The sequence below is a fragment of the Cyprinodon tularosa genome, unplaced genomic scaffold (genome assembly GCF_016077235.1).
Source record: "Cyprinodon tularosa strain WSP-4 unplaced genomic scaffold, ASM1607723v1 ctg259, whole genome shotgun sequence".
NCBI classification, from domain to species: Eukaryota; Metazoa; Chordata; class Actinopteri; order Cyprinodontiformes; family Cyprinodontidae; genus Cyprinodon; species Cyprinodon tularosa.
The window spans coordinates 796,682-810,468 of NW_024038958.1; the positions used below are offsets into that span (position 1 = coordinate 796,682).

Consider the following 13,787-nt stretch of genomic DNA (forward strand, 5'->3'; position numbering starts at 1 on the left):
ATTTAATGCTGATACATATATATATATATGGATCTTTGGTCTCTTCTATAAGCAATCAGCTTGACATGTAAAACTCGAAAATAATGTTTTGTTTTCAGATAAATAAGGAGGAAGTTACTGCTAACCTCCTTAATGTGTCGGGCAGCATCAGCTGTGTACCGCGCTGCTTCAGCCTGTTGGCTAACCATCTTAGAAGCTGACTCTTGGAGACCTTCCAAAGTCTGTTTTTGTGAAGCTGCCAAGTTTTCTTGCAGCTCTAAATGAGCCTAAAGGCAAATGATACATAAACATTGCACACATTTCAATGTAAAAATCTGCATCTTGAAACTGAAAATATGAAGAGCAAACAGTGATTTTTCCATCAGACACTAGAAAAGGAAAAAAGGGGGGGGACATACCCTGGCAACCCTTTGTCTGTTCTCCTCAAGCTGGAGTTTTGCCTCAAGGGCTTCTCTTTCCGTCTTGATTTTTAGCTCATAGAGTTCCTGCTCATGGCGATGCTGCTTAGCCTTAAGTTAGGAGAAGTCATTAGGGTAATTTTAAAACATGAACAATTACTGCAAAAACAAAGGAACAATTAAGGAGAACAAATTAAATATTAAAATATATTATTCTCAAGTATTATTTCTACTTTACATAATTTTGTTTCATTGTTTCATGTTAATTTACATGCAAGACTGCTCTGCATACAACAAAATGTGGTTTAACGACAACCAAGATAGTCATCACAAGTTACAAAACCACATTGCCTAGTATCAAACAGCACTAGATTAGATTATCAATTGCTGCCATCTCTGTAAAATAAAATATGACTGAGCATTACATGCAAACTAAAAACAAAAATTTTTAAAAGTTATGATAAAAAGTAAATAAATAGTAGTTTTGTGGTCAAACTTACTAAAATCTAAGTAGTGTTTGACCATTTAAACAACATTTTCAGTAGATATAAAATTTAGGTACTTATGTTTTTTAGTTGTGTCCATCATGCCCAACTGTCCCAAGCTGATTTATAAATACAACAACCTGGTAATATTCGAACATAACTAAAGCCCAGATGTTGGTAAAATGCTTAAAATACCACACTGGTATGTGTGGAACACTACTTGTATCCAAATATAAATGGCACAGACAATCCCATCATTGTTACTTCTCTAAATTCAAAATATTTTTCATTACCTTAAGCATTTGAGCCAGTGATGCACTCTCCTGTTGGGCCATAGACACACCCATAAGCCTCTCTGCATCTCCCAGCTGTTTAATTGACTCTTCGATGGACTCCAAGTAGTGCATTTCTGCTGCCATGCGCTGTCTCAAGACAGCCGGTGAATACTGCAACTCACCTGGAAGAAAGAAATCAATACAAGGTGAGAAAATATCTGTAACGTTTTAACTTTAATTTGGCCAGACATAAAAATCAATACATCAGTGTGGTATTAATTTACCTGTGGACCTCAGTTCTGCTCTGCTGGATGCTTTCAGATTATTAGAGCTCCTTCTTACATGCTCACTGGGAGAGTCTGCAGTTAGAGAAGAACTGAGGTCTGGAGAGCAGGATGATGAAACCAGTTTGGGTCTGCAAAAACAGCAATCAAAGATCTGTTACTAACCTGATGGAAGCGATATCAATATCTAATCAGGTTTCTGATGGTGATCAAGTAAGCCTATTTTTAATAATCCATTTAAATCCTCTAAGAATTGATTCAAAACAGCATAAAAAAGTCCACATTTGACAAGACTACGTCTTATTTAAAACATAGATAAATGTTGCTATATGGCACTATTTTAATACATTTCTTTTAACTATGGGTTTAGATTTGGTCAAACCACTCCTGCATTCTTTTTAGGTTTGACAACCTGTCTTTGCAATCATAATCTCTTTGTTTACATTAAACTTTATAACGAAGTTAGACATCAGCTCTGTAGTGAATCGAATTTTTAATTCAAAAATCACTTACTCTATACAACACTGAAGGTGTATGGAATAGTTTTCCCTTCCCATATATTTCCAAATTGCTTTTGTCTTCATTTTTTTTTCTTGTATCTTTACTGATTTAGTTGGGGTTTTTTTCCCTCTCAGGTGCCCAAATCATGTAAGGAGACAACCAATGGCGATTTCTAAATGGATTTATCTATTCTTTTCAAAGCAAAGAGAACAAGAGTAATTGACACATGTAAGTTTTGGCCATAGGAGCAGTTTTTAGGAGAGAAGGTTTTTTGTCTGTGTGGGTGTACTAAAAACATTTAAAGGGCCTCTTCATCTAATTAAAAGACTTGCATTTCATTTAGAAAGAGCATACCTCAAAAAGTAAATGCATCTTAGTAAAAAAAAAAAACTGTCAATAAAGAAAAGATAAACAGTGGTTTATAATTTCTGCAGTGATAAAGAAAAAATATAACACAAGCAAATAGAGTTAGAAAACTTATGATTCAGAGGCCATTCTAACGGTCAAGAGTTTTAGCAGAATGTAAAGCCTTCCCTGCACAGGACACACTGATGCCACAAAATTCGAAGAATCTGACACATGGGTTTCAAAGTACCAGCGTGAGCTCAAATGTCTCTACTTCATGAAGAGAGATTAAGAGGGAAAAAAACAACAACTACTCCTCCTTGGCAGACTGCCAACATTTTGGAAGGCTGCCTGATCTGCAAAACAGAGTAACCAGTGTTTTCTACACTTAGGTCGTACTGCTGCTTGCTTGTGTTGCTTGGCACTTGGTGCTAAAACAAACAGGGCTACACCAGTACACTAACACTTCCATGTTTAAGTGCATTTAGTGTTTTAGCCATGCCTTGCTTAATTTCACTTTGGTGGCATATATATATATATTTTTTTTTTGTTACCAGGAAGAGATTGTTTATTGCCTGGAGTGACATTAAAACAGTCTACTCTTAGTGCAAAGGAAAGTCTGGTTTAATTTAGGGAAGCAGTAGAGTAAGTCATAACTGTTCTTATTAGCTTGATCTTCATAGGAAGGTTACATTTCTTCCGAAAACAACAAAGCCAGGATCCTGGGTGACCAGGAGTTACTGGTTAAAACAGACAAATATTTGTTGTACTTTAGCTCAGATAGAGTCAGCTCTTTCCCAACAAGGCTTTCCTGATGTATATTTGATTTAAGGGACATTATTACATCCCAAGTGTTTCTTAAAAATGTATATCTATAGCTACAGATCTGGATTGAGTTCTTTGATTCAGCCCCTCAACCATAGTTTTCTGGGATATACACACAGAGATACAACCTAAATACTAATGCAGTTGCCTTAAATTGGACTCTATCCTATTTAGCACAAGAGATCAATACACAGCCTTGGTTGTTAGATTACACTGTCAAAACACATCTGGTCATTTTTAGATTCCCCTTCAAATATATAGATTTGGATTGGAAAAGACATCATAAAACTTAATAAAGAATTTTTTTATTGCTCCTAAGAGTAAAGCAAAAGTGCATTTAAAACGATTTTGCTGTATGCAGCAGTTTAGTCGAGTAACTTGAAATATTTCTGTATTTTTACTACAACATTTTTGTAGTAGTCACTTATGTTGATTTGACTGGGACTGTGCCACACTTCTCACTTCTTTCCCAGTGTTCAACAAATAAAAACAATTTTTGCTGCATCTGCACCAACATTAATATATTGAATATTCAACAGGTGATGTTCTTAAACGTAAAGAAAGCAGAGCGACAGTCACTGTCTTACACAGAGCTGCGCAAACTGTCAATCAAAATAAAAAAAAATCCCTCCCATGTCATGCTCAACTTACTACGGGTAAGTTGTTGAAATTATGGATTGGTTGTGTATGTCTGTTCCTGCTCCACTTTCTATACATGCTCTGAACGACTTGCTTTCTTAATAGTCTACATGAGTTGCTTACCTTCTGGGGGAATGGGCTGAACGTCCTCCTAATGTGTCAGAATCTAAACTTTTGTCCTGGTCTTGGTTCAAACTTTTGTCTGAGGCTTTCCTTCTGTGGTCAGAGGAATTTGCTTCTGAAAGCGGTGAACCCTTCAGTTCTTCTACAAGAGTTGCATCACTCTGGTCTGAAATGGTAACTGTAAACACAGACAATATAATTTTGTACCATAGAAACGATACCAACAAACACTTGCAAAGTGTAAAATGGCTAAACACAACAATGTTTCATTTTCTAGTAATCTATAGCTCTGCTAAAACTATTAAATCAAAATCCTGATTGGATTTCTATGGGCTCTCCTCACTTCCACACCCCTTTGTGTTTTAAAGTAACTTTTCAGACCCCATTATTGGGAGCCCTTTAGAAGGACCAAACTTAAAAACTAGAGCAAAGGCTAACAGAAAAGGCTTAGCTTGTTTGCAGAAAAAGAATTATTAAACCCACTTGTTTACATAACAACCCAATGAGTTCCAATTTAGTGTCAAAACAGGGAAGCCAAAAACTAATCATACCTCTTTTACTTGTGGAGTGCCTGGAAAGTGGTGAGGATCCAGGTGTTGAACCAGGGGACATACTCTGGGAGTGACTGGATAATTAAAAAGATTAATGTCAGCAATAAATCACTCTTGTATTACCTGATCTACTTTTTAAAGTGGTTATTATAAATCCGGACATGCAGAACATGGACAGGTAGGTCATTCACGATATTATAAAACAGTGTACCATAAAAATAATTTTGATACATACATGTACACCAAAAAAACAAACAAAAAAAGAAACTGTATGCCTAGTAATTAAAGATGGTAGTCTTTAGTTAGTCTTTAAAATAGGGGAACATTCATATGTGCAGTTTTAGGTTTTTAAGACTGTGTGACATGAATGCCACCCAGTGGTCATGCTAAGGATGACTGTTTTTGTTACCTTGTAGAGTTGGATCCCCTTTTTAACTGGCTGCTTGCTTTGCTGCTATGTGATGAAACAAAGTCATCCAAATAGACTTCTGCATCTCCTTGGTCGTCTCCGTGTGGAGATTTCTCTGAATCTCTTTCATTCACTGAAAGGTAAAATGGAAAACATAGAAAATAAACCAGTGTTATGTTATTCATTGATAAAACTAAAAAAAAAAAAAGGTAGGGATTTTTAAACTTACCTTTAACATGGCCTTGGACATTTTTGGTGAAAATATTAATTACACTCAGAGGGCTTCCTTTGTTCAACTCTTCCCATGGTGCTTTGCTACCATTTAGCTGTGAAAACGGTGGGCTGAGGGCTGCACACTTTGCCGCATCCCTCTGGAACTCCAACAGCCGGTTGTGATTACTGCTTTTACCTGCTCTGTTGTCCGCTGCCTCCAAGTAGTCTGCATTACGCCCACGGTTACTATAGTACTGGGGTGGACTTGAGTCTCCCTCAGAAAAACTTCCCTCGCTCAGTAGAGGTCCCTCACTAATGGAACCAGAACTTAAATCATGGAGATCAGACTGATATGGAAACACAGCATTCTCCTCTCTCTTATTTTTTATTCTATCTTCTAGATTTTCTTTCTCTTTCAAGCCTAAGTCAACTACAATCCTCCTCCTCCTCCTTTCTTGAGAGTAACTGTTTAAAGATGTCCCATTTACACCTGGAGAAACCGTATGTGGATTTGTTAGACTGGTGTACGTCTTTTCCACCAAGTCATGCAGGTTCTCTGCTCCTGAAAGAGCTGTGTCTGTGTATGTTGTATAACCTGCACTTGTGGCAGCTTTGTGTACCCTAAAGGACTTGTCGCTATTCTCTGTAGCATAAGCAGGGATTTCTGTCCAGTACTCAAAATCAACATTAGAATTTCTGGGAGGTAAAACAGTATCAACATCCATTGAAGTTGGGGCGCCATAGTTGATCTCTTGTCCTGCAAACCTTCGGGCCTCTGTTTCGATGCGGTTTGATAAGGATGTAGCTTTCGCCTTTAGGGCTTCAATCCGAGACATCCTGGTGTGGGACTGAGGTGCAACAGCTGGCCGTTCACTGTACTTGCTACTAGCAGCCATTGCTGCATCCAGCCTTAAAATCTGAGAGAGAAGATGTTCATTGGAAGAAACTTGTACACTGCTGGTGGCAACATTTGTGGGTTGATAAACTGGATTCAGATGGTCAGGCTGAAGTGAAAAGGAATCTTCAAGATCGTTCCTGCAAGAAATAACAACAAACAGATTACTTGTAATCAGAAAAAAAAAATAATAAATCCATTATATGAACAGCTTTTGATCATTTTCTACCGAATGAAAACACAAAGTACAACATTTCACACTTAGGAACATCAGTTCGAATGCATAAAATACATAAAACCAAAATATCAACGGAAAGTTAAAATATCTGGAAGAGAATAAAAATATATCAGCTTTTCTTTCTTCAGGAAATCTTTCTTTACAATCATCCAATGAATGTTGTCCTTTGGTAAAATTTAAAAAGAATAATAATTGCTTCTCTATAAAAAGACAAAAAAAACATATTTGTGTTGTTTTATACACTAGGTATAGGATACTATACGTGTCGGATTTTATTTTTTTCTTTGCTAAAAAAGTTCTAGGTTCGGAATATAACGCAGATTCTCATTCACAGGAAAGGATGTATACATTACAGCTTCAAGTTAATGGTTTGTCTTGTATAATTAGTATCAAAAGAAACTATAATAGCCACTTCTGACTTTGGGGAGTGTAAATTGTTGCTAATCTTTTGTCTTGTTGCACCGATACCAGTATCGGGCAGGGCTCCGATCCTGCACTAAAATGGTGGTATTGGTATCGGCGAGTACCGACAAAATAGGGTGTTGATACCATTTTGAGAGCCAAAAGTTTATAAAACTATCGTCACCCATTCCAGGTAGGCAATAAAAAGTTCTACTAGATTCACTTTGTATTAGTCTTTTTCCTGCTTCATAAAGGTAGGCAGCAGCTTGACAAGCCACTATTTTACATCCAAGTAGTATGCAGTTCTTCATATACACATACAAACACAATTTCAAACAGATGGTATCAGCCGATACTGCACAGCCAGGTATCAGTGCCAAAAAAAAAAAAAATGGCATTGGAGCAAAACTCCAGATAAGTATATTTTTAAATCATGTACCTGGATAATGGTGGAGGTGGCAGCTCATTTAAAGACTTGTCACTGCTTGAGGGGCTCTGTGACACCTCTAGTCTTTTGTTTTCCTTGTCAGACTCTCCTGAAGGCTGGTATAGGGGTCTCTGTAAAGCATTCATCATTAATTCAATTAATAAAACCACTACAGTCAGACTTTCAGAAATACATGTAAAAAGCACAAAGCATATTTTAAACATAAGACAAGTCTTGTTATTGGTACGAGTATTACCATCTGAATAATAGGTGCAGAAAGGTGCGCAGGTTGTTCCTCGCCGAGCCGGGCATCCTCCAGCAGTAGTTTGGTGTAGGTCTCCTGCAGGCGTTTTTGAACGGGGGCCACAGCTGCCTCAGTGGAAAGGGTCACAGTTTTTGCTACTTCTCTTTGCTTCTTGTACAGCTCTGCAAGTCTCTGATTTCTTCTCTCAGCCTCCTCCTTTGCTGCCCTCTTCTCTTCTACCTGTCGCCTTTTTCTCTCCTCTTGTTGTTGTGCAATATACTGGCGGACTGTGTCTGCATCATAGTGCCTCTTCTTTTGACCTTTGCTTGCTTTGTTAGCATCATCATGTTGCCGTTTAGTGGGACTGGCACTACGGCAACCTCTGGAGCTGGAAGTTGGAACTGTAGTTCCCCAAGCAGAGACAGGAGCCCTTGTCCGTGAACCTGACCCTCCCCGGCCTCTTCTACTACCACTGCCACCTCGAGATCTTTTACGGGCTCGCTCTTCCATTTCAGCTGGTTTGCAATCCAGCTGAAGGTCATCAAGAATCCCCTGTATATCTACTGCCAAAACATCTGTATTCACTCCCTGTGGCATCCTGTCCTTGGCTGAAGACGAGTGATTGTATGAGGTTGTAGGGCGGCTGGACGGTTTCTCCTGGAAACCACTGCGAGGCCTCTCTGTGCCATCTTGATGAGGGTGTCTGGAAGCTGGTAAAAAATTAAAGAAGAAAAAAAAAAAGATTTAGAATACAGCAATTATGTCCAGATTATTAAACATACACAGGAAAAAACTAACTGAATGCTGCTTTACTCCATGTAGTTCTGGACTGGATTTCAAATACTGGTTAGAAAGAGGGGAAAATTAAAATGAATGTTTACAAACTAAAAGTTATAAATCTTAACATACAATTTGATGAACTGTTCAGGTCTTCTATAATCGAGGTTTCTATCCATTAGAGTTCAGCTCTGTCTTGTTTTGTGGTCATTTTGGTTTTGTTTTGTGGTTGTTCATTTTTTGATAGTTAGCAGTTATTACCCATGGTAATATTTGGTCCCTATCTTTTTGCCATACCGATTAACTTAAATTTAAAGTAAAAATAGTGTAATATAATAAAACACAAAATCCAATTTTGACAATTATCGCATCTTGAAATGTCCTGTCCTGAAATACTCAACAAGTGAATAAAGCCAAAAATAAAACATCTGGAATGCAGTATAGATCCAGAAAGGATCACCATAATGCATGAGGCTTGGTCGAAAGGTTAATCACAGTGACTTTAATCTAGGTCAAAGTGAACATTACTATGTACCATCTAATCCGGATCGATTTTTTTAGAGCATGTCTGAAGAGCTTCACTGAACTTCACTGACATTACACACAGTAGAGGATGCATGCACTTGGGCAACCAATGAAAATCAATCCATATAATATTGTGCATTCAACTTGACCAAACAGTCAATCTTTATTTGTTCTGGTCAGTGACATTTAGAGCATATATTCAAGCAAAAATCAAAGCATGGGCTTTGAATGCGAGTATATCTGAGTGGGATTAAATCACTCTCAGAAAGCTGAAACAGCTCGATTCTGTCAGCAATGGTGATTGAGAGGCAAAAGCAAAAAAGAGAATGAAGTATTCCCCCAAAACCAGGTTACATCTTCTTTTATAGTAGGCCTTATTTTTCTTGTACATTCTATTGTTAACAGTGCAAAGGTTTACCAGGAAACCCTTTCATGGAAAAAGCTCTGCTTTCATTCTGAGAACAGAGGAAGAAAACTGACAGGGCCAAAATACAACATATTTATGACACAAGTACTTTTGCCTATTGACTGCCAAGTATCTGCCACTGTGCAGTTCTTTAATCAGTTCAGCCAATTTGACTTCTGACAAGACCAAACTGAATAAATGAGATTTTTACTGGTATCTAGATGCAGTCTGGACTAAAATGACTTTAAAAACAAATAAAGCAAGCAAGCAAGCTGATTTAGAAGAGTTGCTTAAATTAATGCCATCATTATTGTAAAACCTACAGTTGTTAAATCTGGTTTTGAAGGCCTATTTGAATTGTTGAAACCATCTATACAGTCTTTGATGTTTTCCTGTAACCACTTCAGACAGTATCTAATGAAAGAACACCATGTGCTGGCATGTATAGAGGGGTGAGTTCATGTTCCTGAGCCCCACCTGCTTGGGTCTGTTTTCCAGCTGGATGGGAAGTTGGTTCTTCTCTGGGTAGTTTTGGAGGGGGACCCAGTACCATCTTTACTAGCTTTTGTCCCTCACGCCATGATGCAGGACTTATCACTGGAAAAGCAACATACTTAGTTTAGAAAGTGCTATATAAAACAGCATTACATTAAAGCAGAATGACATAGCAGGTGAAGAGAAATTTAAGTTTAATAAACTTAACTAGGAACTATAGATTCTATGAATACCAAGTACACTCCAACAATAACTATAACAAACAAAGAAGTTTCTTCTGAAGGAATTTCTGAAAAAATTCTCATTTTCAGTTTATCTGATTACCTTGTACCATTTACACAATCAACAGCCCATTGCCGTGTTGTTTTTCCTGCTCTGGCAGATATCTCAGTGCAGTGCAATGTCTTATACAGAAAATATTTAGAGCAGTTCCAAGTAATCAGGTTGTACATCAAATAACCAAGCACCTGTTTTAGCTAAATAGATGAGCCAGCTGAACCTGGCCACAGACTGCAGAGGCCTATTTATAGCACTGTCCTAACACGAAACACAGACTGGTCACACTTGAGGGACTACATCCACGTTTTACTGTCATAGGTTAAATTTCTTCACCGGATAATTTAATAGTACCCTATATTTATATAATCGTAAAGATATTTATAATTCTATTGAATAACCTTTATGCAACTACGCTTTAAATTGGACGTGGTTATTATTGTTTTGTAGCTACCTTACATGACATGTTTTGAATAGCTGCTAAACAAATAGTGGAACTAAGTTGAATAGATGTTTGACGAAACACAAGGCACCACAAAACATGACAGGAACACTGGAAGAAATCTTTTACATTTTTCTTTCGCATGTTTTGATAAACTTGGCAGTAAGTTATTTACCCAAACCACCTGGTCTGACAACGTTAGAAAATCCCAGTTCTTCCTCCTTAGTAGCCTTTATACCAGCAGCTTTTCACTTCAACTGATATGTTCTGGTACAACGAAAGCAATGTCTTTTTGAACCATAACTTTTTAATCTCAGACTTGACAGTAAACACTATATAAAGGAGCCAGAATATTAGATTTAAACTATTTTCAACTAAAGCAAGTCAGAGTGGAGTTCCTGCCTCAAGTGGGGAAGTTACTGTATATCTTGGTTTTCTTTACAAATGAGCGGTATTTAAAGCGGGAGATCGAAAGATGGATCAATGTGGTCGCTGCTGTAGATGCTGCACTGGTCAGTTGTGTTGAAAAAGGGAGCTGAGCTAAAAGGCAAAGCTTTGAAAACCCAGTTGTTTTACATTCCTACCCTCAGCTAAGGTCATGACCAAAAGAGCAAGATCTCTGATATTAGCATCTAAAAAGGGCTCCCTCCTCAGTGCAGCAGGGCACACCCTTAGGTTATATTCACAAGGCAGGTCTTGATAATCAGTTCAAATGTTTTTGGCTGAAATACTTTTTTCTTTCTTCACACCATTGCATTTAATTAACCACTAATTAAATGAGATCGCCATCAGACTTAGGTCTGAGCGGTTCAGGACACCAGGGTGACCCACAAGCACAGGGGTAGCTGTCACACAGCAGCACACTGCTTACAGAAGTAATCCTTTTTAGGAATATCATCCAAAGTGTTGAATAAAGCTTCATATATATAAAAAAAAAAAAAGACAAAGAAAAAAAGAAGGAATATTGGAGGGCCCCCTTCCAGGCTTAGCGTTGACTGTTTAAACATTTTAAATGATTAAAGTGTATACATTTCTTTATACGCTGGTAATAGTGATCAAGAATACAAGTGATTTGAAAAATACATGTGTTCAAAACTACTTAATAAGTCAGATGTATTATTACATATACGATACTAACCCAAAACTCAGAAAACAAACAAACAAAAAAATTTTTGCTTGCTGGACATTTCTCCAGAAATAAAAACTATAACGACAGTTTAATAAAAGTTGTTAAAGGGAAAGATCTGACAAACAAAAAACATACAAGAAAAACAAACAGACATCAATTTTAAAAAGGCTGAATAAATAAATAAGACATTGTTAAAGTTAAATCACACTTCCTCACTATAAATATAGCAATGATGAAGATTATATTGTTGTTTTATGGAAAGCACAAGATGAGTATGGCAAATAATCACATGGGGCTACATAAAATGTTTTCCTCCACCCACCCAATCATTCATTCATTTTCAAAGTGTCCTCTTATGGCCAGGATATAGTAGTATGTAGCTAAAACCTGTTTTTGTCTGTGTGCTTTTTGTTGGTTGTAGAGCAACATGGAGGAAAAAAAATCTATGGGGATTAATGTTATAACTGGATCAGTGGAGCAGCATCCGCTGTTATAATGATGCAGTGATTGGAAAACTGTGCATGCAAGACACATCTAGGTCAGCAGCTTAGACCTCAGACACATCAACATAATCTCTGAATCCATTCAATGTGTCCAAAAACTTTTCATACTTATGCACTTCAGTGGGGACTAAGAGGGAGTAAACGCTAAATAGAAAAGAGGAACAGCTTTTACCCTGACATAACTAAGATGGTTAACTAAAACACATTACTCACACCCTGACATATACACTCAAATAGCTTTAGGGAAGCGGATACACAAGAATACATTTACAATTCAAAGCTCCACTAAACATGTATATTCAGTCATAACCATTAATGTTTTTCGTTTAGGTTTTTGAATTTTATAACATGAATGCATCCATTTCCTAATTGTTCATACTCTCCCTAATGTTACTTCTAAAGCATGCAAAGCCTTTCTGTGTTCAATGCAAACAGGCCTTTCAATGTTTTTAAATGTATATGAAAGGACTTCCTTTGAGGGTTATTCATTTTTTATAAGATCAATAACGCACTACAATATTGAATATTAAGTTGACTGATATACAATGAAGACAACTCTACCTGGTTTGGAATTCTGCTCAGATACAGGGGGAACTTTGTGGACCTTCCGGACTGGTTTCGATGGCCTCTCCTTGGATCTTTCTGCTCTCTGTTCCCTGTGTTGTTGATGCCTGGATTTTATGCCCTCTACACACAGGGAGGAAATGAAAATGCCCACAGATTAAATACAACAGAGGTTCTTATTTTACAAACCACTGCTTAGGCACAAAATTACCACAGGACTTGCAGATAGGCATTGATTGGTTACTGGTCTTAGGCTGTCTAAATGTAACAGGTTAAAAAACATGACTATTTTCTATCACAATGTTCCCATGATTTAAAGTTTCTTTAGTGAGCTATAAGTGAAACTGTTGGAGTGCCAGAGCTTTTCTTGTCTGTAAAGAACACATAATAACACTGCAATGTCCCTCCCTCACCTGTGAAAGAAAGTCATTTTCATTTAAGATCCAGACTCTCTAACCAACCCACACTAGGGCTGCAACAACGAATCGATAAAATCGATAAAAATCGACTTTTAAAAGCGTTGGCAACGAATTTAATCATCGATTAGTTGTGTCGCGCGATTAATGCGTCATCCGCCGCCGCCGTCATCCCGGGGAAGAAAAAAAAATATGGCGGAGCGAGTCAGCGCCGCAGTTGTGTTGCCAACTCAGCGACTTTTTAGACCCCTCCAGCGACTATTTTTTAAAAAAGCGACTAGCGACAAATCTGGCGACTTTTTACGGTGTCACTGGCGGCTTTTGGAGACTCTTACGTGAAAGCATGTATCGTTCCTGCTCTTGTCCTCCAGCGGCAGCTGCTGCTGTGGGGCGCCTCCCCCATCCCAACCCCGTTCTCCCTCTCCCACAGGAATCCCTCTCAGTGCTGCAGTCCGAGCCGCGGGATTTTAGTGAGGAGTTTACCCTCAGCGTCCAGACTGCAAATGAAGCGCGCATGCCCCGGGATTGACGGCGCAAATTGATCACAATAATTAAAATAGCCTGCGCTTTGTAAAGTGAAAAAAGTCGTAACATGCAACTTTTGTAAAAAACAAATGAGCATGGCACGGAAGCACCACTGTTATGACGCAGCACCTGAAAAGAAAACACGTTGGAGCCTTCAATGGCAGTGAAGATAGCTGATCAGCAGGATGAGTAACCATGTTTGTTTGGTTTTAAAGTGGGGAAACGTAAGTTAGTTTCTCAGGTAGCTCATCTGATGCTTTCCTTAGCTTGTTAGTAGGTTACAGACAGTGATAAGGTTGGCTTCTTATTTTACTTTTAATTTCATTTGAATTAGCTTAAGCAGCGTTTATATTTTCTTTATAAATAAATTAATTTGCAAATTATGAGGGCAAGGCTTTTAAAGTTTAAATCTTCTGGCAAAGAAAGTAAAGAAGATCCTGCAATTTATGGAAGTAAAGCAGAATAAAATCCAGCA

General features: G+C 37.8%; 1 protein-coding gene across 4 annotated transcripts in view; it reads right to left on the reverse strand.

Annotated features, from left to right (window-relative positions):
- Positions 1 to 13,787, reverse strand: part of cep350 (centrosomal protein 350) — a 33,728-nt gene that overhangs the window by 13,152 nt on the left and 6,789 nt on the right. For all 4 annotated transcript variants that reach the window (XM_038288577.1, XM_038288576.1, XM_038288578.1 and 1 more), the window contains exons 8-19: positions 12,369 to 12,494; positions 9,440 to 9,559; positions 7,267 to 7,964; positions 7,023 to 7,141; positions 5,065 to 6,083; positions 4,836 to 4,968; positions 4,427 to 4,500; positions 3,876 to 4,053; positions 1,443 to 1,573; positions 1,177 to 1,340; positions 399 to 509; positions 126 to 266 (exon numbers count right to left, since the gene is read on the reverse strand). In XM_038288577.1, coding sequence (XP_038144505.1) covers positions 126 to 266; positions 399 to 509; positions 1,177 to 1,340; positions 1,443 to 1,573; positions 3,876 to 4,053; positions 4,427 to 4,500; positions 4,836 to 4,968; positions 5,065 to 6,083; positions 7,023 to 7,141; positions 7,267 to 7,964; positions 9,440 to 9,559; positions 12,369 to 12,494 — 3,014 coding nt within the window. The remainder of the gene's footprint in view (positions 1 to 125; positions 267 to 398; positions 510 to 1,176; positions 1,341 to 1,442; positions 1,574 to 3,875; positions 4,054 to 4,426; positions 4,501 to 4,835; positions 4,969 to 5,064; positions 6,084 to 7,022; positions 7,142 to 7,266; positions 7,965 to 9,439; positions 9,560 to 12,368; positions 12,495 to 13,787) is intronic.